The 24,069-nt window shown below is 33.6% G+C and overlaps 1 protein-coding gene across 4 annotated transcripts in view; it reads right to left on the reverse strand.

Annotated features, from left to right (window-relative positions):
- The window catches only part of POT1 (protection of telomeres 1), a 126,056-nt gene that overhangs the window by 19,293 nt on the left and 82,694 nt on the right, over positions 1-24,069 (reverse strand). For all 4 annotated transcript variants that reach the window (XM_007504248.3, XM_007504250.3, XM_007504249.3 and 1 more), the window contains exons 11-15: positions 22,638-22,793; positions 9,188-9,357; positions 8,038-8,123; positions 5,627-5,683; positions 3,120-3,276 (exon numbers count right to left, since the gene is read on the reverse strand). In XM_007504248.3, the coding sequence (XP_007504310.1) occupies positions 3,120-3,276; positions 5,627-5,683; positions 8,038-8,123; positions 9,188-9,357; positions 22,638-22,793 (626 nt within the window). The remainder of the gene's footprint in view (positions 1-3,119; positions 3,277-5,626; positions 5,684-8,037; positions 8,124-9,187; positions 9,358-22,637; positions 22,794-24,069) is intronic.

Genomic DNA, 24,069 nt, shown 5'->3' on the forward strand with positions numbered 1-24,069 from the left:
GGAAGAGAAGGAGGGAGGTAGATGGTATCTGTGAATATTAAAGTAACCAATAAATGAATAATTTTTAAAAAATTTATAAAAAGAACTGATGCTTGAAACAAGTGAATTAGTTATACTGTGGAACCATCAATCATTGAAAGAATTATGCACAGTATTAGGCAGGATACTTTTATAGAGAATTTTTTTTAATTAGAGAACTTTTGTTAAATTTATAGGATTATGAGCCATTCATCAATTGATAAAAGGGCAAAAGACATGAAGATAGTTTTTTAAATGAAGAAACCAAAGTTATATCTAACTATATGGAAAAAATGCTTTAAATCACTAATTTGAGAAATACAAATCAAAACAATATTGAGAAATCAAATCTATCAGAGTAGCTAAAATGATAGAAGGGTAAAATAACAAATGGGAGGGGATATGGAAAAATGGGGACACCAATACACTGTTGGTAGAAATGTGAACTGATCCAACTACTTTGGAGAGCAATCTGAAATTATGCCCAAAGAGTTAGAAAACTATGTATAGCTTTTGACCCACCAATTATAATTAGGTGGTTACTGAAAAAGGAACGTATCATGTTCTGAAATATTTATAGCAATTCTCTGTGTGGTAACAAGGAACTACAAATTGAAGGGATGTTCACAATTGAGAAATGGCTAAACAAGTTGTGGCATAATACACGTAAGAAATGATATAATACCAGATCCTAAACTATACTACAAAGCAATGGTCATCAAAACAATATGGTATTGGTTAAGAGGCAGAAGGGAAGTTCAGTGGAATAGACTTAGGGTAAATGACCTCAGCAAGACAGTCTATGATAAACCCAAAGATCCCAGCTTTTGAGACAAAAACCTCTGTCACACTATTTGACAAAAACTGCTGGGAAAATTGGAAAACAGTATAGAAGAGATCAATACCTCACACCCTACACCAAGATAAACTCAGAATGTGTGAATGACTTGAATCTAAAGAAGGAAACTAGAAGTAAATTATGTGAACATAGAAGAGTGTACCTGTCAGATCTTTGGGAAAGGAAAGATTTTATGACTAAGTTAGAAAAAATTACAAAATGTAAAATAAAATAATTTTGATTACATTAAATGAAAAAAGTTTTGTACAAACAAAACCAATGTGACCAAAATTAGAAGGGAAGCAACAAATTGGGAAAAAATCTTCATAACAAAAAGCTCTGACAAAGGTCTAATTACTCAAATTTATAAGGAGCTCAATCAATTGTACAAAAAATCAACAAGCCATTCTCCAATTGATAAATGGGCAAGGGACATGAATAGGCAATTTTCAGATAAAGAAATCAAAACTATCAAACACATGAAAAGCTGTTCTAAATCTCATAATTAGAGAAATGCAAATCAAAACAATCTTACATCTAGTAGATTGGTTAACATGACAGCATCATGACAGCAAAGGAAAGTAATGAATGTTAGAGGTGATGTGGTAAAATCGGGACATTAATACATTGCTGGTGGAGTTGTGAATTGATCCAACCATTCTGGATGGAAATTTGGAACTATGCCCAAAGGGCTTTAAAAGACTGCCTGCCCTTTGATCCAGCCATACCACTGTTGGGTTTATACCCCAAAGAAATCATAAGGAAAAAGACTTGTACAAGAATATTCATAGCCACACAGTTTGTGGTGGCAAAAAACTGGAAAATGAAGGGATGCCCTCTAATTGGGGAATGGCTGAACAAATTGTGGTATATGCTGGTGATGGAATACTTTTGTGCTCAAAGGAATAATAAACTGAAGGAATTCCATGTGAATTGGAACAACCTCCAGGAATTGATGCAGAGTGAAAGGAGCAGAACCAAGAGAACATTGCACACAGAGACTGATACACTGTGGTAAAATCAAATGTAAATGTAATAGACTTCTCTACTAGCAGTAATGCAATGATCCAGAACTATTCGGAGGGACATATGAGAAAGAACGCTATCCACATCCAGAGGAAGAACTGTGGGAAAGGAAACACAGAAGAAAAACAACTGCTTAATCACATGAGTCAGTGGGGCTATGACTGGGAAAGTAGACTCTAAAGGATCACCCTAGTACAAATATTAATAATAGGGAAATGGGTCTTGATCTATGGCACATGTTAAACCCAGTGAAACTGTGCGTCAGATACAGGAGGGGGTTGAGGGAGGGGAGAGAAGGAACATGAGTCTTGTAACCATGGAAAATTATTCTAAATCATCTAATTAAATAAAATTTTAAAAATAAATTAAAAAAAAAAAACACCTCTGGGAGCTAGATACTATCACTCCCATTTTATTGTTGAAGAAAATGAGGGGAAAATAGGTTAAGTGATTTGCCCAGGGTCACACAGCTATTGAGTCTAAGAATTTATATTTGAATTCAGGTATTCCTGATTCTAGGCCAAGTGATCTATCCATTAAGTCACTTGGCTCCTCCTGTTGTATAATTGAAAATCTGTTACCCTAAAAAAGAACTACATTTCCTAGGAGCCCACCAACTTCCCGTCATTACATACTTCCTGTAGACAGGGGATATTAGGCAGGGATGTGGAGGGTCCTGCCTCTTTACTTCCTGTCCCAACCTTGATGGTAGTTAAGGTGGGCGTTTGAACTGGTTGATCAGCCATGGGCACCTGGTCTTTATTTTATATCCCTTTTATTCCTTGATTTCTAACGATCATTAATAAATCTCCTAAAATATATTTTTGTTATTAAGATTTAAATTTAATTTTTAAATAGTTAATTAAGATTTTACTCTAATGCCATTCTTGAGAATACTTCTTTTATCTCTCAAAAGAAAAGGGCAAATGAGTAAATCCCTTAGAGTATTTAGAAAAATATGGGTGCTGAACTGTTAAATGATGATTCTTCACATGTTTTTACCAGTTCTACCAGAATCAATCAACAGAAATTAGGAAATAGTGAATATTCTTACTGAAATTAATCAGAAAGGTATAAAGTAGATTACAGCCTCAAAGTACAATACAAAAAACTTAAAACTATTTACTTGATCATTCTAAGACTTAAGACTTAATAATGTACTGCAAAATACAGAAACAATTTGAATTAAATTATCTATTTGAGCAGTTTTTTTTTCTATTAGGTAAAAAACACTTACAATGAATGGCATTGAGGACAATGTAGTTTAACAGATTGATAGAGTTTCTGAGGTTCATAGTTCCTCAATTTTGCTCTAATGCGATACTGCTGCGGGGCTTCACGTTTCAAAATGGCACTCAGTGGAGTTGTCTCCAAGTACTGGTGATCTGTAAGTACTATAAAGAAATGTTCTGTGATGAATACAGTATTCCATACAACATTCCATGGATCCCCCCAAATCAAGTATATGTGATGAAGTACAATTAATTTAGATTACTTTAATTCAAAATTTTAACAATCTGGAAAAAGTGCTGGCAGAAATGACTGTTATATTATTTACAAAGAAAGGATTTTCTAGAGGTTCTATGTAATAAGATTGCTATGGGAATGCTTATTATTTTCAAGATAGCCTGTTTTTAATGTACTTTAGGACATCTTTTTAGACATAACTGATACACCAATTAAAATTTCTCCTGTAAGAATAATTCAAAGCTGCTTTAATAAAAACATTAAAGCAGATAATTTAAGATATCTATACTAGGAAGCATTTTGCCAGTACAGTCCCAATTATCATATGTACTTGAAATTCATACAAGGTAGTTCTTCTAAAGTAGTTTATCATTCAAATATCTCTAATTAAGATAGACTATATAGCTCATTAGTCCTATTGGTCTCCTAAACTGGCTATATAGCTCATTAGTCCTATTGGTCTCCTAAACTGGCTTTCTAATTTTTTCCTGTATGACTTCAAGTCTCCTTCTCCTCATTACTAAGATAAGCAATTTGAATGTTTAAGATTGCTTCAAACCCTAAATCCTTTGGCTCAGGTTCTATAATTACAATTATTCTATACTATTGCTTCAAGAACCATAATGGGAGGAAGATAAGGGAGGCTTAATTGGGGAGAGATTGGTAAAAACATTTTGGTTTATCTTGGAAAGGAAGCTTGAATAATACTAGGTAATTCTTAAAATTAGGCAAGGACAGGTCTAATCTGCCAGGTTATCTAGAGGCAACATTTTTTACCCTAAGCAAACAGTGTCCAACAGTGTTTGACTGTAGTATAAAGTTCTATGGGCCTCTAAGATCTTTTCTCTTTCTTCCCATCTCTCTTTGGGCCTTGGGTCCTTTTCCTTAGAACTCAGTTTTATTCTAATGACAATAGGCTCCCTTTAAGAAGATTTAAAAGTCAATAGTTTTAGAAAGATGATTTTTAACATGATTTTAAAAAATAACCATCAGTAAAGATGATCAGCTTAATGGCAGGAGCTTATCTTGGCCTTGGGGAATGGTCATAATATAGTTTTATACAGATCAAGTCAACAGCAAAAATCTTTAAACATTTTAAGAATGTTTCCTCTTGAACTACTCTAAGTCAACAGAGAACCAAAACATAAAGCATGATCATTATTTAAGATATTCAGGTTATATAATTAGATGGTCACATTTTTTTTGTTAAAGTTAATACATAACATATGTTAACTTATTAAATTCTGATTATGACAGGTGAATTTTAGTTTTACTCCACCCTGCTTAGTCTTTAGAATTCTAGCAGCCAGCAATGTATACACCCCCACTTAAGGATTAACTGTAGGGGAGGATGGCCTATGACTGGCATGTGCTAGCAAGTGACAAATCAGAAACAACTGACTGACCCGCCTGGACTGTCCTAAGCCAAGCTTAAGCCACCACTGGTACATGTGAAACACAGGAAGTGATGTAAAGAACTGCCTATATATTTCACGTCACTTCCTGGGAGAGGCTCTCTCTTGGTGGCATTGGGAGCTTTGGTGGTGCTTGTGGATTTTGGCAGTGGAGTTTACTGGGAGGAGCTATGTAACATGGTTTAGGTGAGGCAGTTTCCCTGAATCAAGCTTGGTGAGTGATAAGGCTGACACCCCTTTTCCTTGACCTTCTGAAGGCATTAGCCTTTGAGGAGGCCCCTCATCTTGGAGGAGGCCTTATGACTGGAAGCCAAGTTAGATTTAATCTTCTGTGAAGGCCCCTTGGCTGAGGCCTCTGAACTCCCCATGGCTTAGGCCAGGCCAGAGCAATCTTCTACACTATCCCTCTTCTTCTTCTTACCTTCTTCCTTCTATTGTAAAATCAACCACCATAAAACCCCATACTGACTTGAGTATTTCATTGGGATTGAATTTAAATCCCTGATAACCAGTAATATAATATATTCAGTCTCAACCCCTAAATTTTACCCCTAACAAGATCCTTCAACTCTTCTCAGGGCAGTACTGAGTATTAAAGGCATAGTAAGTCACCTTTTCAATATAGTATTAAAAACTGGGTTAAATTTCAAAATAAATATCTTTAGAAGTTCAATTTACCTGATAAAATAGAATAATATAACAAGATGAGAGGAAAAGAATTTAAAATGGCCATGTTCTACCCTCACAGGAAATCTAACATCACTCTTTAAGTTGAATAGATTAACTAGTAAATAAATGCTTTAAGGAAACATTTAGGTATCTTCTTTAGTACAAAAAAAAATAGTGTTTAGTGTCATCATACCTGTGGCAGATAGCTGTTGACATCTTTCTAGATCACATGGTGACACAAAATCTTGGGCTACATGAAAAAAAATAACATTACCAAAACTTTTTTTTTTCCCAACATGTATCTGAAGGAAGAAAAGGCAAGTGTAAATAAAGTCAGAATCTCATTAATGGGATTACTTAAAAATATTTTAAAATAGTGTGTTCATTTTATCAAGGTAGCAAGTACAACAAAAGAAACTAAATTTCAAAATTATTCCTAAAAGGAAAACTTTACTTTTGAGAAGAGAAAAAAACACTAATATTCTGATGGTGTTTATGGTTTCAACTTACAAATTTTCTGCCCTTTTAAAAATATTTTATCAATGTTCTTTTTTTTACATAACTGTCACTTCCCAATGAATCTTTCCTTCTGCTCCACAAAATAATTATCTCTTGTGTCTAGAACAAAAATAGTAAAATATATCATAACAAAAGGCCCTTCTATGTCTTTTTTTAAAATTAAAGATGCAGTGAATCTCTCAATCTTACCTATGCTAAAAAAGCAAGGGTTACTAAAGGAATAGAGTCCACTCATGAGCTGCACAGGAACCTTGAACTTCTCTGTTTCTGACTTGGGCTGGTTCATTCCTCTTTGAGGAAATCCCTGTTCCCAGGGAGGGTCTTAACCATAGATAGAGAACTTAATGTGGATATTCAGATTATGAAGCCCACTGCAGCTTAGTCTTCCACATAGCTAGGGTAACAGGAATTCACAACTATGCCCAGAGCTTGTAAACTCATAGATTTAACAATATTGAATAGATTCTTCCTTATAGAGCATTAATGTTGCTTTAGTACAATCCTCTGATGTATGTGGGGAGATACTTAGGGGTGGGCCAAGATCATACTGACGCTAGGAGCTGATTGTTAAATTTTCAGTATGAATATTTAAACTTTGGAACTCAGCTAATGTTAAAAAAAAAAAAAAAACAGGACATGATTTACTGTTTTGTTGCCTGACCACCTTAAGAAGTGATGGAGAAAATGTTGATACTGGCTGAACATAAAAGTTTATGGTGTTTAAGTCTTTTTCCAAAGAGCTGGTTTGTTAAACATTTACCAGTGTACCTCTGGAGACACTCCTAGCTAGATTAGTAGAATTTTTAATCCTCTTATCTCAAAAGTGGCACTTTAAATTTTATTTTGTATGTATTTCTTTGTGTTTAGTATAAATTTTACTTTGTCCATTGGTTTATTTAAGCAAAATACTATTTTATGATACACTTGATCTTTTTCATTTTTACTATTCCCAGCACCTGGCACAGGACTTGAAATATAGTAAGCAGAATTTAAAATGTTTTTTGATTGATTATGCTTTTTATAATCTCATTAGTAAATTCATTTTTTGGAATTTGGAAAATGTGGAATTTTGGTTCAGAAAATTTTCCTTCTGAATTTCTGTTTTTGCTCCTGGATCTATAACTTGGTGTGTGACTAAACAAGTTTCCAAGTCTCTCTACACTTCACTTTGCTCATTTATAATATAAAATGACAAGTTTGGATTAGATGAATTCTAAAGTTTCTACCAGGTCTATTCCAGAATCATATTAAAAAGTAGATAAGAAAAAAGGCATTATTCATCTCAAAAATAATTGTAACCTACCCTGTCTTTTTATTCTTATATGGATGCCAACCTAAGTGTAAGTGAAAGCAAAGAGCAGCGTAAATGACCATTAATATGGTCATGGAAAATCTAAGCAGTTAGGACAAGAAAAAATGGACATTAGTTTTAAAAGTTCTACTATAAACAACTTCTGATGTTTGCTAGAGTATAAAATAAGGTGGAAATAATTTGCCCCCCCAAAACTGGGCAGGCAGAGGACTGGAATAGTAAGATGGAAAAAATGTTGCTATTATCATACCAGGGAGATTAAAGTATTTATATTTTTATGTTCTTTTTGTGGTATACTGAAAGTTTATTCAGTATTCATTACTGTACACTAGCAAATCACTATTTCAGCTGTATTGTACCTACAGTGTGCTTGTTTCACCACTAGATGGTGATCTTATATCTTTGGTAGTTAACAGAGCAGCCAGGCTCACTTAAGCCTTGATGGTTATTCAAAGATGGAGACCAAATCAATTGTGCTCAAGACAATAATTTTTCTCACATCACTACCCTTATTTAGATCATGTAAGCTGCATTCCTTTTTTCTTTTTACAAGGATACTAAACTGCATGAAGTTTTAGGTAAATAATTAGAACGGAAAATGCTTTCAAAAAATTAAAAATCCAAACAACGAGTTAAAACTTTTTCACAAAAAGTAACTTATTCATCTTAATTAACACTATGAAGCATTTTCATGTGACAAATCAAAAACGTGAAATGTACTTCTGGAACATGTATGTAACAAAAACATAGCATTATTTTTAAAGACTTCTTACGGGAAAAACTGTTTGAGCGGTCAAATTCCAAATCACAGATATTCTTCGAAAGCTGATACTCATCTAGATCCACAGAATCTAAAAATCTATAATACAAAGAACACAATATTTTCAAAATTCAGCCACCTATGTTATATATTACAAAAAAAAATTACCATATACAATTGAGAACTGCCCAGGTTTTTCAGAAGTATACAATAAGCAGATACAAGCTGGAAAACAGTAGGCCAAATGATGTGCTCTGACCACCAAGTATAAAGCAAATCTTCATAAAATAAAATAGAAAAAACACTGGGCCTGGAGTCAGAGACCCTGAATTCAAACCCTACTGCTGATTACATCTGGCATTACTATCACAAGCACTTAAGTAACTTACCCTCTCTCAACTCTAGTTTTCTTATTTAAGAAAATGATCTAAAAAATGAGGAGTTTAGACTAAATATCCTCTCAGGTGCCTTCTAGCTCTAGATCTATGATCCCATTTTAACCTCAAAAAGCAAAATAATATGCTGCTGCTTCTAGGGTCTGAACTGCATACATTCTGTATAACTTCCCTCTACTGTTCCAGTGGCAGCCAGTTTATCTGCTTTCTACTTCTAACTCTGAAAGCTATCTTCTCAAAAGATTATTTAAATCAACTGTCATATTGTTCCACTCACCTTTCCTGTGAATTTCCAAATTAAAACATTCTTTCCTGGCCTATTCCCAGATTGGTGTTTTTCCCAATTGGAAGGTAAGCTCTAAGAGAGCAAGGCCTACATTCAGCAAAATACCTTAAGCTAAATAATTTTTTTCATGCATTCATTCATCTTAATTATAGGAGAGAAAAGGGTGGTTTTGACATCTTAAAAAAATTAAGAAAAAAATTGCATTAAGATTATTTTTTAAATAGTTCTTATTTTTTCCCATTTACTTAATTCTGAGTAACATCAACTAAAATGAGCACTTCTTTATACATAGTCAACTATTATACCACACAGCCTATTAAACAAAAGAATTATGTCAAATGGAAAGGATAGTTATTCTGAAAAGCACAGGTTCTATTCTTATCTATTCTGATAGCCCACCCCCCAAAAAGAGGGGAAAGATAGCCATAACTTGAGTATTGATTTTATATTCCAGTGCATAAGTAAATATTTAGTACCCTTACCTTTTCAGTTCTTCCACATCACAGTTATTTTCTGGCAAAACCTTAATTCCTCGACCATAGCAGGTACCTCCATGAAGATGAAATTCTAAATGTGGAATATTTGGCTGCTTCTTAGGAGTCACTGTCTGAATTTTTGTGTGTAGACTATAAATCCTTAGAAAGCTTCCAACCTAAAGTTAAAATGATATTTTAAGCATGAAACTATTGCCTTAAAAAACCTTTTGTGCTAAACTAAGAAAAGAGCAAAATGACAAATGTTGGAGGAAATGTGGAAAAATAGAGACACAAGTATTGGTAGAACCCTGAACTGATCTAACCATTTTGGAGAGCAACCTGATTATACTCAAAGTGTTGTAAAACTCTGTATGTTTTCACTCTGCAATACCATTATTAGGTTTAGTTTCTAAGGTGATCAAGGAAAAAGGAAAAGAAATTATACCATCTAAAACATTCAAAGCAGTTCTTTTTGTGATGACAAAGTACTGCAAACTGAAGGAATGTCCATCAATTGGGGAACGGCTGAATAAGCTGTGGTATATGATTGTAATGTAATACTAACTACTATGCTGTAAGAAAAGACAAACAAGATGATCACAGAAAACCTGGAAAGATTCATATGAAGTGAATAGAATCAGAACACTGTTCACAGTAACAACAATAATGGATGATGATCACTTGTGAATGACAACTATTATCACTAAGGCAAAGACCCAGGACAACTCCAAGGCATTCATGATGAAAAAGGATATCCCCTGCTATAGAAGGAACAGATAGAATGTATACTGAAGCATGCCATTCTTTATTTTCTCTATATTTTTTCTAGTGAAAGCAATATGTGTCCTGTTTTACAACATGATGAAAAGGAAATATATATTCTATAATATATACAACCTATATCATATTAACTGCTTTCTTGAAGTGGGGAGGGAAAAAGACTGAAGCAGATTTTTAGACATAGCTAATGTGAGAATTTGTTTCTGTTAGATAAATATTTATTATAATTTATTACATATTTAAAACAAACCATATGTACATTATTGCAATGTTATATATTATATATTTTAAATAATAAAAAAGGATAAAGAGCTAACTTTGAAGAGGCCCCCCACCCTCAATAAACTGGGAACTTTAATCATTTTTCTTTTACTTTGTATTTCCTAAATTGAGGCATTTTAACTAATTTATCATCTTCTTTAGCCCTTTCATTAAGAAAACTTGCCAAGTTAGAAGTCAATGTGAAACAATGTGTCTTTGAAAGCATTTCATTTGAAAGCATCTCCATTTCAAATAGAAGCTAAGTGGTGGTGGGGCGGGGTGGGGGGGGGGGAAGGAGAGAAATAAAGAATATAATTCAAGATGTAATACTTTCTCAACATACTAGATCTTCCCAAAATTAGTACTGGGTCATATAGGAGAAATCTGACTATTCTCAAATTGCATTTAGAAGACTACTCATTCTCAAAATTGAAAATCCTTGGCCTGCATTTCTTCAGTCAATGAATGGGGTGGAAAACTAGTAGGTAATTTATTTTACATCCCAACATTAGGTACTGAAGGATCTTGAGAACTTGAAAGGTCACAGATGAAACTAATACTACATGAACACTGGTTGACATTTATGTAACTGATTTAGCTATTCAGCTCACTGTAAATCAGTTATATCAGTCTCTCTCTTTTTTTTTAATCCATGATCAGATTTTCAGCCAAAATGGCTCCCTGAGTAGAAGCTGATCATCCAGCTTTCACTTACTTACTGTAGCATCACAGTGAGGTTTGCACTACAATGAACAATGATCAAGCACTCCAATGAGAAATCAAAGCAAGTGACTTTTCCACTCCAGAACTACATGAAAAGTCAGCCAGAAGACCACAAGCAATAAATAAGAAGTCTTTAAAACTCTATCTAAAGGCTCTAGTAAGAGCTCCTCCCTAAGCTAATAAAAGCATACACAATACACCTCCCCTAAAGTCACAGGAAAGTCAGAACATTCCAGGGTAAAGAACCTAGAAGTCATGGAGAGCTGTAGGGACAAATGCACACATAACACTAATACTAAGACAGCATAGGTGTCTAAATGCTCCGAGGCCCCTAGTACATTATCCTGATATGCCACAGAGACCTCTGAAGATTCAGCACTTTAATAAGATTCAATGATACAGGGGAGCCTAACTCTGAGAAGTGAAGGTTGACACAGGAACCCAGAGGAAACAGGGTAAGACCAAACCAGGCCAACTACTCCACCCAAAAATGCTTTAGAGGGTATATAGCTTAGCCCTGGAAAAAAAAAAAGCCCCCAATTCAGGAACTAGAGCTAGAAATAGAAACAAATAAAAAAACAAAATCAGAAATTATTGTAGGTCTTGAGAGGGTTCCAAAAGAATAAAGTAACTTAGTAACAATTTCAAGAAGAAATTTAAAAAACAGATTTTTTCCATAAGATTACATGAATATCTAGAAGCAAGAGAGAAAAATGACTTATAAAAGAAAAAAAATAGCTTGGACTAGAAAGCAGTAAACATTATCCATGGAACACATTTCTTTGAAAACTAGAAATGACCAAAAATGAATGCCTTTATAAAACAATAAGAATTATTAGAACAATATAAAAAAACTGATAATAGGAAAAATATAAGATACATAAAATAAAAAAATTACCTAGAAAACTGGTCAAAGAGATTACATTAAAAAATAATTGGACTTCTTAAAAACCACCACAAGCTATTTTAATGCTTCACACTAAGGACAATGAAACCTCTCCATCTGACTTGCAGCTGAAACATTCCATATCCATTAGAATGTGAGCTCCTTAAAAGCAAAGACTGTCTTCCTTTTCTATTTGTATCATAGTGCTTAACAAAGTGTTTTGTACATAAGAGCAGAATAAATGTGTTTATTCATTCATCATTTAGTATTCATTTTCTTAATGAGTATTCCTTAAGTTTCTCTACTTCCTTAGCCTTCTCTTTCTACTCTTTTAGAAAGTTTATTCACCACAAAAGCTTTAAAAATTATGTGTACTAAGATGACTATCATTTGTAGTCATTTCCAAGATCCTTATTTTACACATGATAAAACAAAGGCTATGAGAAGTTAAGTGATTTGCTCAAGATCACAAAAGTAACAGACAAGATAAAAAAAAAAAAGGCCTCAGACTCCAATGTGTTTTTTTTTAAATTTCTGCATCCCATGCTTCTTCAAAAATAATCTAAATAAAATTTTAAAATTACCTTTACCAAAGCCAGTGAACACATTTTCTGTACTTAAAATCCTACAAAGTTGCCTAGAAAGCTAAGAAGTTAAGAGACTTTCCCCAGGTCATTTATCCTATATATGTCTGAGGTAAGATCTTCCTGGCTTTGAGACCTACAATCTATTAACTAAACTGTGATACTTCTCATAGAAACCATGAAATATTTTTTTAATCTCCATTTCAAATAGAATTTTCATACTATTTGGTTGTTCTTTTTTGTTTGTTTGTATCTATGATTTCATCAGGTTGGAGACTTTGATTTGTAGAGACTCTTTCCACCTATTCAAATTCAAACTCAATCACTTCTCAGCCTTTTGGCTAAGATCAAATATAGAATGTAATCCATAGGTTTGGAAAGTTTGTGCAGGACCTTAAGAGAAGGGGAGGTGACTGGCTTTGGTCATATAGCTACTATATGGCAAAAGTAGAAACTAAATCCACATCAGACCACACTGCCTTTCATTTCAATTTAAAATATGCAGTAAACAGAGTAATTAAGAATCATCACTAGCAAAGATACACTAAGATTTTTCACAATGACATTACAATATAAGTCATGTAGTAAGGAATAACAAGTTGTCATATTCATAAATTCCTTCTGGTGTCAGTATTGCATTTTTAACTCAAAATTTTAATAAAAGGTCTGTAACAGAGTAACTCAAACAGCAAATCAGTATGCTGACAAGATTCAAAATATTTTAAATGGTGAAACACTATCAGAAAAAAATACTAGATGTGAACTATTTAAGAAAAATGAATCAGAAACAATCATGAGTTTTCACTTCCAAAAAGCAGTAAAGAAATGTACAATGCCTCTAATAATTTATTCACCAAAAAATCTGCATAAAATTTAAATAGCGTCTCCCTCCACTGTCTTTTAGATTATTAATCTAAAGGAAAACAAAAATTCTGGCAATATAAGTTAAATATCTTTTAGCAATAGCAAAACAAAATATAATATATGGAAAAATGTCATAGAATAAAAAGATTTTCTATATCCATAACATGGGGTATTTATCTAATTGTATCTTACTTTATACAACAGGTATATTCATCAGTTAAAAGAAAATAAATTTTAAATAAATTGAGGGATAAATAGGGTGATTTGTAATATCTTTTTGTATCTAAAATTCTAGTAAATATTTTTTAAAGAGAAAAAATTCTTTGGAAAACAACTAACATTAAAATGGTATTCTGATACATGATTATGGCATGAAGGTACCCATTGATTCTAGAAGTATATGACACTGGAGTTTAAGTTCAAAAAGTTCAACTAATATGGGGGGGAAAAAAAAACTAAGTTAGGAGACAATAGGGGCAAACATTGCCCCAGTTTTCCAAATACCAACCTAATTTGGAAGCGGTTCATGAAAAGATTGATTATAAGGTTGCTGTGGGGTGGGCCAGCCTCCCACAGGGGATGGGGTCTTGGAGGTGGGACGGTGTCAGTGAAATTATGGATGGGACACAGCTTTCGCAGCACAGGTTTCACAGGATAAACTGTTCCACTTTGGCTGAGGGTTGGCTTTATTTTATACCCTCATGATCACACATCTACTTGGCACACAGTTTCATTCTCTACATACATGTTTTCATGGAGACTAACAACAGACAGGAAGCCTAGGGAGATAGTCAATGAAACACTGTTGCTAAGAGCAGGATCAGTGGGTAGAATCAACATGACCTAGATATAGGTTAGGGAATTCAGAGCACAGATTTGCCAGAAGTTTTTTATGCCTAGAAAAGAGGGTCCTATCTAAGTGGGTATATAAGAATCCTTAGGTTTAATTTTGTAAATGGACTCTCCTGGTAATATGCTGGGGGGGACAGAGTGGGACATCTGTATTAACCCTGCAAGCATGTTGCTCTCATCTATTTTTTCCTGGGACTAAGTAAGAATAATAATCATGGCAATTCCAATAATAAGGGGATGTTAGTAATGAAAGTCACTTGGGGGGGTTTCAGTGGGTGTTTCCATCCTTCCTGGGAGTAGCTTTGCAATCCCCGGTTTCCACCTGGACTGTGACAAGCAGCATGGTCTTTGATGGCTCCCAGCATCTCCCCCTTTTTTTGTTTTTTAATTGGAGTGACTTCAATTCATCTTGGGCTTGATGTAGGGTAGAACCTAGCTATGGATGATGACTGTTATGCAGTCAATCAATCTTCTACGTATATGACATTCTAAAATTTGATTGGATATTATCAAATCACCTAAACAATACTCTTGGGATGTTACTACAACAAAGAATTCTGTGATCATTTACTAGATTTCTACAACACTCTGTGACAGATATGATTAATGTGAATAAAGCCATTTGTAGGTTAGTACCCCTTGACCTGCTGAGAGGATCATTGTGCTTGTGGTCAGCTTTCACTATCAAGCATAATTGCTTGGGAGATGAACAACAAAACATCTTCATATCTATGTGTGAGGACCTAAAGCAGACCAGTTTGGGGGTTTTCCTCAAATTACAAGTTCTGTTTTTCTTGAGTTACTTCAAAGTGCCTAGCAATGCTGCTTGGCTTCTGTTTCAACAAATTCATTGGACTGTGGTAACTGTAGGAAAAGATTCATTATAGTACTCAAGCTTTTGGCCAGTGTTTATTATAGAGCCTTGGAGCGTGTCTTGTGCTTGAGAAAGAAGGGGTCATGGGCAGTAATCTTTGGGCTTTAATTCTGTAACTGCAATCTTTTGGGGGTAATAACCTAGGGAGCTTAAAGTAGGGTATATATTTTTATTGATCCTATAAGTATTTGCTCTCATATTATTTCTCCTGTATTGGGGAAGAGAATAATAATCATAACAAGTCCATTAATGGAAAAAATTTGGGGAGAGAAGTCACAAAGGGGGATCAGCAGGGGGCCCTCATTCTGGGATCTGCTTTGATGACCTTCCTTCCTCGGACCATGACCTTGTCAACCAGTCAGGTTATGATGGCCTCCAGTATAAGGTGATGTTGGACTTTTTTCCCCCACAGAACTAGAAACATTCTAAGGCAGAATTTGACAAGCATGGAAGAGGAAGAATGAAAAACCATTAAACTGATGAAGTCACATTTATGAAAACCCTAGTATAATAAGTTTTCAAATTGTAGAGGCAGAAATAATACTGAAATTGAAGTCAGAAATTATTTAGATTCAAATTATCAATATGGTACCAGCTAGTGATATAGTGGAAAGATTACATATTTTAGATTTAAAGGTGTGTCTCTGATGCTCCTTGTGTATCTTCAGGCAAATCACTTGATTTCCCTGAGCCTCAGTTTTTTCTCTTGTAAAATGGGGCAGAAACCAGCTTACTTTCCTATAAATTTAATTAACCACTGTGGATTTCAGTTTTATTTTCTGTAAAATGAGGATATACTTGTACTCTATACCTTATAAGGTTGCTATGGTCAAAGTATATCTTAAAGTATCATATATATACATACATACATATATAAGTGATTTATCATTACATCATCATTATTATCAACCACAACAATAATGTACAGAGAATATCTATCCTGGAATCAGTATAATTTATTTGAGGGATCAATTCACAAAGTATCAAAAAAAGAGAGGACAATAAAGATATGGAAAAAATTCTGGACTCTATTATCAGGGTATGGGGTAAAGGTAGAGAAAATATCACAACTAAAAAATAATATCCTTACCTTCCCACTTAAACAAAAATTTTCAAAGGCTATAGAGCTACACCACTGTTGATTTGTGGCAAGATATGAGTCATGTAATTGAAATCTCAGATACATTGAAATAATTCTAAGAATTACTATAAAATAACATACTCTATTGTTTAAAATAATAATATCCAGAGACTTTTAAAGCAATAAGTGCTATGCTAATGCAAAATGTTACTTTATAAATTATTATGCTTTACAATCAAACCAAATACCTAGCTTCCACAGTAGAAAATGCCTAAGGTAAAATATTAATAGTATATACAATATGTTTATACATATATAATGCTGATATAACTACAGAAAAAAAATCATGGATTAGAACAACATCATCAAGGTAGTACATAAGCTATAACAAAGTTCACTTGGAAGAACAAAAAAGAATATCAAGGGAAATATTAAAAAAAATGTGAAGGAAGGTGGCCTAGCAGAATCAGACCTCAAACTATACTATAAAGCAGTGGCTATCAAAACAATATGTTACTGGCTAAGAGACAGAAGGGAGGATTAGAATAGGCTTGAGGTAAGTTACCTCAGCAAGATAATCTATGATAAACCCAAAGATCTCAGCTTTAGGGACAAAAATACACTATTTGACAAAACTGCTGGGAAAACTGGAAGACAATATGGGAGAGATTGGATTTGGATCAACATCTCACACCCTACACCAAGATAAATTCAGAATGGATGAATGACTTGAATTTAAAGAAGGAAACTAAGTAAATTAGGTGAACACAATAGTATACTTGTCAGATCTTGGGGAAAGGAAACATTTTAAGACCAAGCAAGGTTCTGAAGGTCTTATGAGAAAGAAACTGTGACATTCAGAGGAAAATCTGTGGGAGTAGAAACAAAGAAGGAAAACAACTGCTTGATCACGTGTCAATGGAGATATGATTGGGGTTATAAACTAAATGATCACCTTAGTGCAAATGCCAATAATATAGAAATAGGTCTTGACCAAAGACACATATAAAATCCAGTTGAATTGTGCGTTGGATAAGGGAGAGAATTGGGAGGAGGGGAGAGAAAGAATGTGATTTTTGTTATCCTGAAAAAATGTTCTAATTTAATCAATTAATAAAATTAAAAAAAAAAAAACATAGTACATAAAGTACTAGAGGTATTGAAGGTACTATAAAATTACTAAACCTGGAAGTAAAACCCCTACTTGCCACCTTCAAATTTAGGCACAAATTAACAAACTTTAAACATTTATTAATGAGGTAAACTGTTGAGAAACAAATCAAAGACCAAAAGATTATATAAAATATTCTGTGAATGGACAATTCACTGACTAGATGGTAAGATGCAATTTGATGTGTGGACAATATAGTAGGGCCTTGTTTACTCAAAATCAACAAAGAGGAATTCAGGTATATGTGACTGGCAATGGAAAAAAATAGACAGAAAAATACCTAAAACAAACAAAAAAATAATTTCATACTAAGTCTGTGCCATTTTACCAAGCATTGTAAAGTCTTGCATCAGTTTGTCTAATCACTTTCATTCTCACTCTGAGATGCCTTTGTATGAGTCATTAAATTTTCTCGCACAAAATATTAACTCCCATATCAGTCTTTATCTAGAATTTTCATTTATAATAAGTTGTATCTGTGTCAGAGCAGCACTTCTCTTTGTGTCATAAACACAATTAATAATTAATAATAACTCAAAGTGTAAGACTAGTGATGCCAGTAGCTCTAAAAAAGTCTAAGAAAAGTTGTAAAGTACTTAAGGTATGTTAGTATAAGAAATACTTATTAAAAAATGGGGTTCTCCATTATATGCAATTTTCAACTTACACAAAGGGTCTTAGAACATATTGGTCAAGGAACTGCATTTATACTTTCCCACAAAATCTGTAAATCAAGAGAAAAGTCATAGATGATAGGACATACAAGGAAGAAATTTTAAAAAAAGGATGAAAGGAGCTTGGAAATTTAAAAAAGTGACAATGGCCGAAATAATGACAGACTGAAAGAGAAATGGCAAAATTGGAGAATGGAAAACAACAGGAAACTTCTAAAGTCTGTGGAGGGATCAAATTGCTTCAAGATACAATAATCACCACCACCACCAACAAAAACAATTTGTACTTTGGTTAAAGGGGTAAAAAAATTAGATTATTAGATTATATTTCAATTTCCCTCAAGAGTGCAATGAGAAACATACACTAACCAAAAGAGTTCAGTATATAAAGTATTCATTATATGAATATTATAGTGACAAAAGTCTACAAAGTCTCACTCCTACTCCTACATTGTGAATTTTAGTTTTATTCCACCCTGTTTAGTCTTTAGAATTCTAGCAACCAGGAGTATATACACCCCCACTTAAGGATGAAGTGTGTGGGAGGAAGGTCTATGACCTGCCTGTGCTAGCAAATGACAAATCAGAACAACTGACTGACTGCTGGGCTGTCCAAAGCCAAGTCTAAGCCACCATTGGTACATGTAAAACACTGGAAGTGATGTAAAGAACTCTCTCTCTCTCTTTCTTAATTTCTTCTATTGTAAATAAACCCCCATAAAATTCCATTCTGACTTCATTGGGATTTAGAATTTAAATCCCTGGCGACCAACTAAAATATATATTCAGTCCAACCCCAAATTTACCCCTTACAACATCAACACCTACCAAAACATAAAATAACTAGGGTAGTAATGATACCTTTGAAATATGTAAAGAATCCTTAGATTATAAACTCCTGAAATACCAAATTTTGGAATCTTATATCCATAAACAGAAAGTCAATGTTATCCTACAGCTGGGCTCCATGCTGTGATTAATATAAGAGTATGTGTTGTGAGGGGGTGGAATTTCACAAGCATTATCAGCAGGGCAATAAGTTTTGTCATTATAAAGTCAGAAGCCAAGATAGCACTGGATCAGTGTGGGAGAGAGGCTTAGGAACCTGGACAGCAAAGAAGCACCTCATAAAGCAACAACTACTTCCTGGAAGAGTTTAAGCTAAATCCCATCAACAACAAGAAGAAATGCAGAAGAAAACCAAAGGGACATGGGCTACTGAGTTTCTTAGCCACACACTCACTTCTGACTACCCAATGACTTTGAGATGCCTAAATGTATCATTAGATACACTTCCCCACCACTCAGTTGAAAAAAGAAAAAAACAGACAATTAATTATCTATACACAAAAGCATACCAGTTTTGTTGACCAATCCTTACTCCTAACATCTTTTTAATTGTACATGGTATGTGTCTACTTGCCTCCAATTTTCCAGTAGTAAAACTTCCTGCATCTCTCTTTTTGAGAAATTCTATATTCCTTTCTCTGGCCTACTGCTTTTTCTTGAAATCTGTCTATACTTAGTGTGGCCTCACTTCCAATGAGAACCAGCCCTGGCTAAGATAAACTAAACTGTTGGTACCCCTTTAAGACTTCCCTCACAAGCAAAGCACTGGCTCCACTCCTGCTGACTCAATATGACTTTTCTCTGGGCACTATATAAATAATACCTATCAATATTAATAATTAATATTAAATGTACAGTCATATTTCAATACATATCTGTGACAAGATAAAAAGATTTCAGAATATTAGAGTTGGAAAGTATCAGAAGCTTAAAAACTGCTCAGTTCTACATCCCTCATAAAAGGGTTATTCAGCCACTACTTCAAGACCCCTAATAAAGTGAACTCTCCATTTCCAAAATAATACCTCTTCATAATAAAAGATAGTTACTCCTTCACAATGTTCTAATTTCAGAAACTAATTCTTCCTCATGGGCCAGAATCAAGTCCTCTTGTTGCTTTTTCTACTTTCTAAAGGATGAATTTATTAAAGCCAAACCACGAATTTCTCACTTTGGGCTTTTCTCAGAGATTTGAAACAGAAGTCTGGATAACTGAAGTCTCCTATCACTACTACATCTTGCCTATACTAAGGGTGATATAATATGCATCTAGAATGCATCATTCAATCCCTTTTTATCAATCTGCAACCCAGTAACTCTATTACTTATCCCACAATGGTCCTCACTCAAATGCTGTACATAATGCCTCTCTCCACCAGAATGGACATTTCTAGACTTCAGGATATCCCTATGTACAATGCTATCCTATTCCAGACCTGGGATTCTATCCAAATGGCTGCCTAAATCTATTTCTTTCCAACTTCATCTGTTGCTCCTGATTCCATGTTTTATACTAAAAAAGAACAAGTCTAGTATCTACCCAACATGACAGACCTTTTAATACTTCAGATAGCTGTTATATACACCCTGAGTTTTCTCTATTCCAGTTCCTTCACATGATCCATCACCATTCTGGTTGTCATCCTCTGGATACTCTTCAGTTTATCAATAACATTTCTATATTGTGGCTCTTCAAACTGAACACAATGTCTGATATGTTATATGACCAGCAAAGAGTATAGAAAGAATGTTGCCTTTTTAATCTTAGAAACTATACCTTCTTCGAAGGAACCCTAAACTGCATTAGTTCTTTGACTATCATATCGCCCTGTTAATTTGCATTTAGCAGATATATATGTAATCCACTCAGATCTTTTCTAGTACAACCACTAACACTATTATCTCCATCTTGTGAAATAGGTATTCTAGACTATCAAGAGTCTTTTGAATCTTAAATCTGTCATGAATTATCTATCTCTTTCAAGTTTCTGTCATCTAAAAATCTGATAAGTTTGTCATCTATGCCTTTATCTAAGTCACTGATAAAAATATTAAACAACATATTGCCAAACACAAATTCCCTGAGACACTCAATTGGAGACATTCCCAAATATTAAACAACATATTGCCAAACACAAATTCCCTGAGACACTCAATTGGAGACATTCCCACAGACAATAAACTAGTAACAATAAAAATGAGCATTCTATTTTCCTTCCTTGCAATCAAGATTTTAACATTATTTCTATATCCTGAAGAGTTTTGGCAGAAATAAAAACTTTGTTAAATACTAATAGAAGTTACTGTTTTAGTAGAACCTTGGGCATTGTTAAATATATAAATGAATATGTATCTTTTTTGCTCCCAAAAAGATGGAAACTATGCCCATTTCAATGTTGAAAACATTCTGTACTAAGTAAAATTACAAAGCTTTATGGATTATATAATAAATCTTTTTCATTTAACATTGTACTATTTAGATCTTTTTGGAAAGAGAAGCAAAATGACACACATTAAACCAATTCTATTTGCTCATGTCATTTTCTTGTGGTTAAACCTTAAAAAAAGACAAAAGGCAAGGCAGGAAGAAAGAAATGACAGGAAAAGAACAGGAAAAAAGCTACTACATTTGCTCATTCTACAAATATTCACTAAACCTTTACTACAGGCAAAATGTCGTGCTATGTGTTGAGCTAGATACAAATATGTAAAATAGCATTTTAAAAAAAGATAAAAAGCTGAAGAGGGAGGCAGGCTAAGGAGATATAGTTATAGAAGCATAATCCAAAATTTTAGGATTAGAAGGATCATCTAGTCAAATCTCAAGTTAAAAGTAACAAAACAGAAAAGTAATGAAGTTAAAGAGAATGAGGTAAAAGGAATGAAATAAAATAAATTTAGAAAATGTAGCTGTTGTAAGAAAAACATAAAATTTGATTATCATTGATATAAATGTAATGTGTATGGCACAATCTTCCCCTCACTAAAAAAATATTTAGAAAACTGTATCTAATGAACAAGGAGTCAAAACCTAACAGGAGAAAGTCATCAAGCATCCCCTAAATTGAAAAGCAGCATCTAATGGCATCTGACTTTGCCCTGGTATATACAATACATAAATGGGAAAAGGAAAAGAAGGTCTGTTCTTCTCATCATTCGTTCTAGTTTATTTCTACCACATCAGTTAAGCATAGTAGGGAAGCTAACAATTATTTCTATTTGAATAGACAGATATACATGATGTTTATATATTAAAAATACATAAAATCACATCTTGTTTTAGTAAATTCAAATAAAACATTTTTATTTCACAGTGAAATAATATCCTTCCAAAAAACTATTATAAAAATGAAAACAAAAACAGTAGCCTCATGACAACTTAAAAACAATGCCTGTTGTTTAGGAGAATATCAGATGATTTACCATTTTCCTTACCTATATAACAGTAAATGACAATTTTCATTGAGAAATACAAAGTTGTGAACAATGATACCAAACCAGATAACAAAGGCTCAACATTAAGGTAGTATTTTAGACAAAAAGATTTTAAAAGAACAAGAAATAATAACCTTCTATATCATCTAAAGGAAATATACTAGAGAAATGACTTTGCAATTTGTTTATTTCATTTATGAAATGATTATTTAATTAGAAGATTTTCTTCCAAGATGTCTCCATATATTGTGGCTTTTATTAAATACTTTAAAATAAAAGCACAGCACAAAATGCTAAGGCATTGACACAATAGAAATGAGGTCTGCAAATGATCACTTGTGGATTTGAAATTAAGTTTTCAATATAAATGGTAGAAAAATTTATTTTTTTAATTCGTTAAGCTTGTGTGTATTCTACCTCACCTTTAGAGATTTGGCGAATGCGACATGGTTATCATAAACCAGGATGTCTATTGTGAGATTCTGCAATTGAGTAACACGACCCGCATCCCCTTCAAAAGAACTATCTTCAAATAAGACTTTCCAGGATGGAAATGGAGGTTTTGTACCATCCCATACCTAAAATGTAGGAAAAACAAAGAAACTGTAAACAAATGTTTAAATTAAAAAGACATTTTACAGTTGTATAGAATGTGATTGATTAAAACTTTCTAAAATATAACTCTGAATTACAGAAGTTTGACAATGGTTAAAAGTAGGGATCTTAGTAAAGAGATCAATCATGGCTTAACTCTACAAACTTAGTAAGCATATACAATGTTCTAGGCACTATGTCAAGTCCTAGGCTAGGAATGAAAACAAAAATGAAGAAATTCCTGCCCACAGAGAGTTTACATCATAATGAAGGTATAAAAGGAAATTCTTAATTCCTTTCTCTAATTTAACGAGGACCTAGAGGTCCTCTTACCATACAGATGTGTAGGGATTAACCAGCCAACGATGACAGGAAGTAGAAACCAGAGATACAGGAAGTGATATAGGAGGAAGTTATAAAAGGAGCTGAGGGTCAGTGTACCTGCCAGTTGCTGACAGTTAGAGGGGGTCAGTTACTAACAGTTAGGCCTGTTAGCTGCTGACAGGGCTGACGGTTGCAGGGAAGTTGGCTGTTGGGCGTGAGTTGGTCATTGGCATTTAGTTGCTGGAACATAAAGATGTGCCTGAGCATACTGAGATGGCTTTTGGCTTTAGCACTTAAAGAGTGTTTTGCTTCTTGGGTTTTTGGTGTTTGTTTTGAACTATTAGTTTTTTTTTCCCTTCCTTAAACTTTTTGGAAGGTGGCTGGTCTTCGTCGACAGACCTAATGGGGTTGGATTAAACACTGATTGGGTTGGTTTTGATTGGACTGGATTGGGTTGCATCTTTGTGGGGTGGTTGTTATTAACAGTAGTTATAGGCAGTTATAGGCAGTTTTAGATAGCAATTATAGATAGTTATTATATTATAGATTATTGTTATTATATAAAGATATAATATATAGATAATATAGATATAAAGATAATATAGATATATTATATAATTGTAGATAGGGTAACTAGTATAGACATCAGGAAATTTCTTTCCCTACCTATGTCCTATATTTCCCTCCTTTATGATATTCATTTTACTATATTTTAATTAAACTAAATTGTTAATTGTTAAAAGCTGCTTGAAGTTTTCTTTTCTCTGGCTTAAAGGGATAATATTAATTTACAACTCTAATATATTTTCATTAAAACTTAAGTTATTAAAAGCTGCTCTCTTATTTTGTCAAAACCCCTATTCTAACCCTTATAAAGGGATATAACAAAAGTTTGATAAACACAAGATAATCTGATGATGGAGAGAGTACTAACAC

Source organism: Monodelphis domestica, chromosome 5 (assembly GCF_027887165.1).
Source record: "Monodelphis domestica isolate mMonDom1 chromosome 5, mMonDom1.pri, whole genome shotgun sequence".
In the NCBI taxonomy this organism is placed as follows: domain Eukaryota; kingdom Metazoa; phylum Chordata; class Mammalia; order Didelphimorphia; family Didelphidae; genus Monodelphis; species Monodelphis domestica.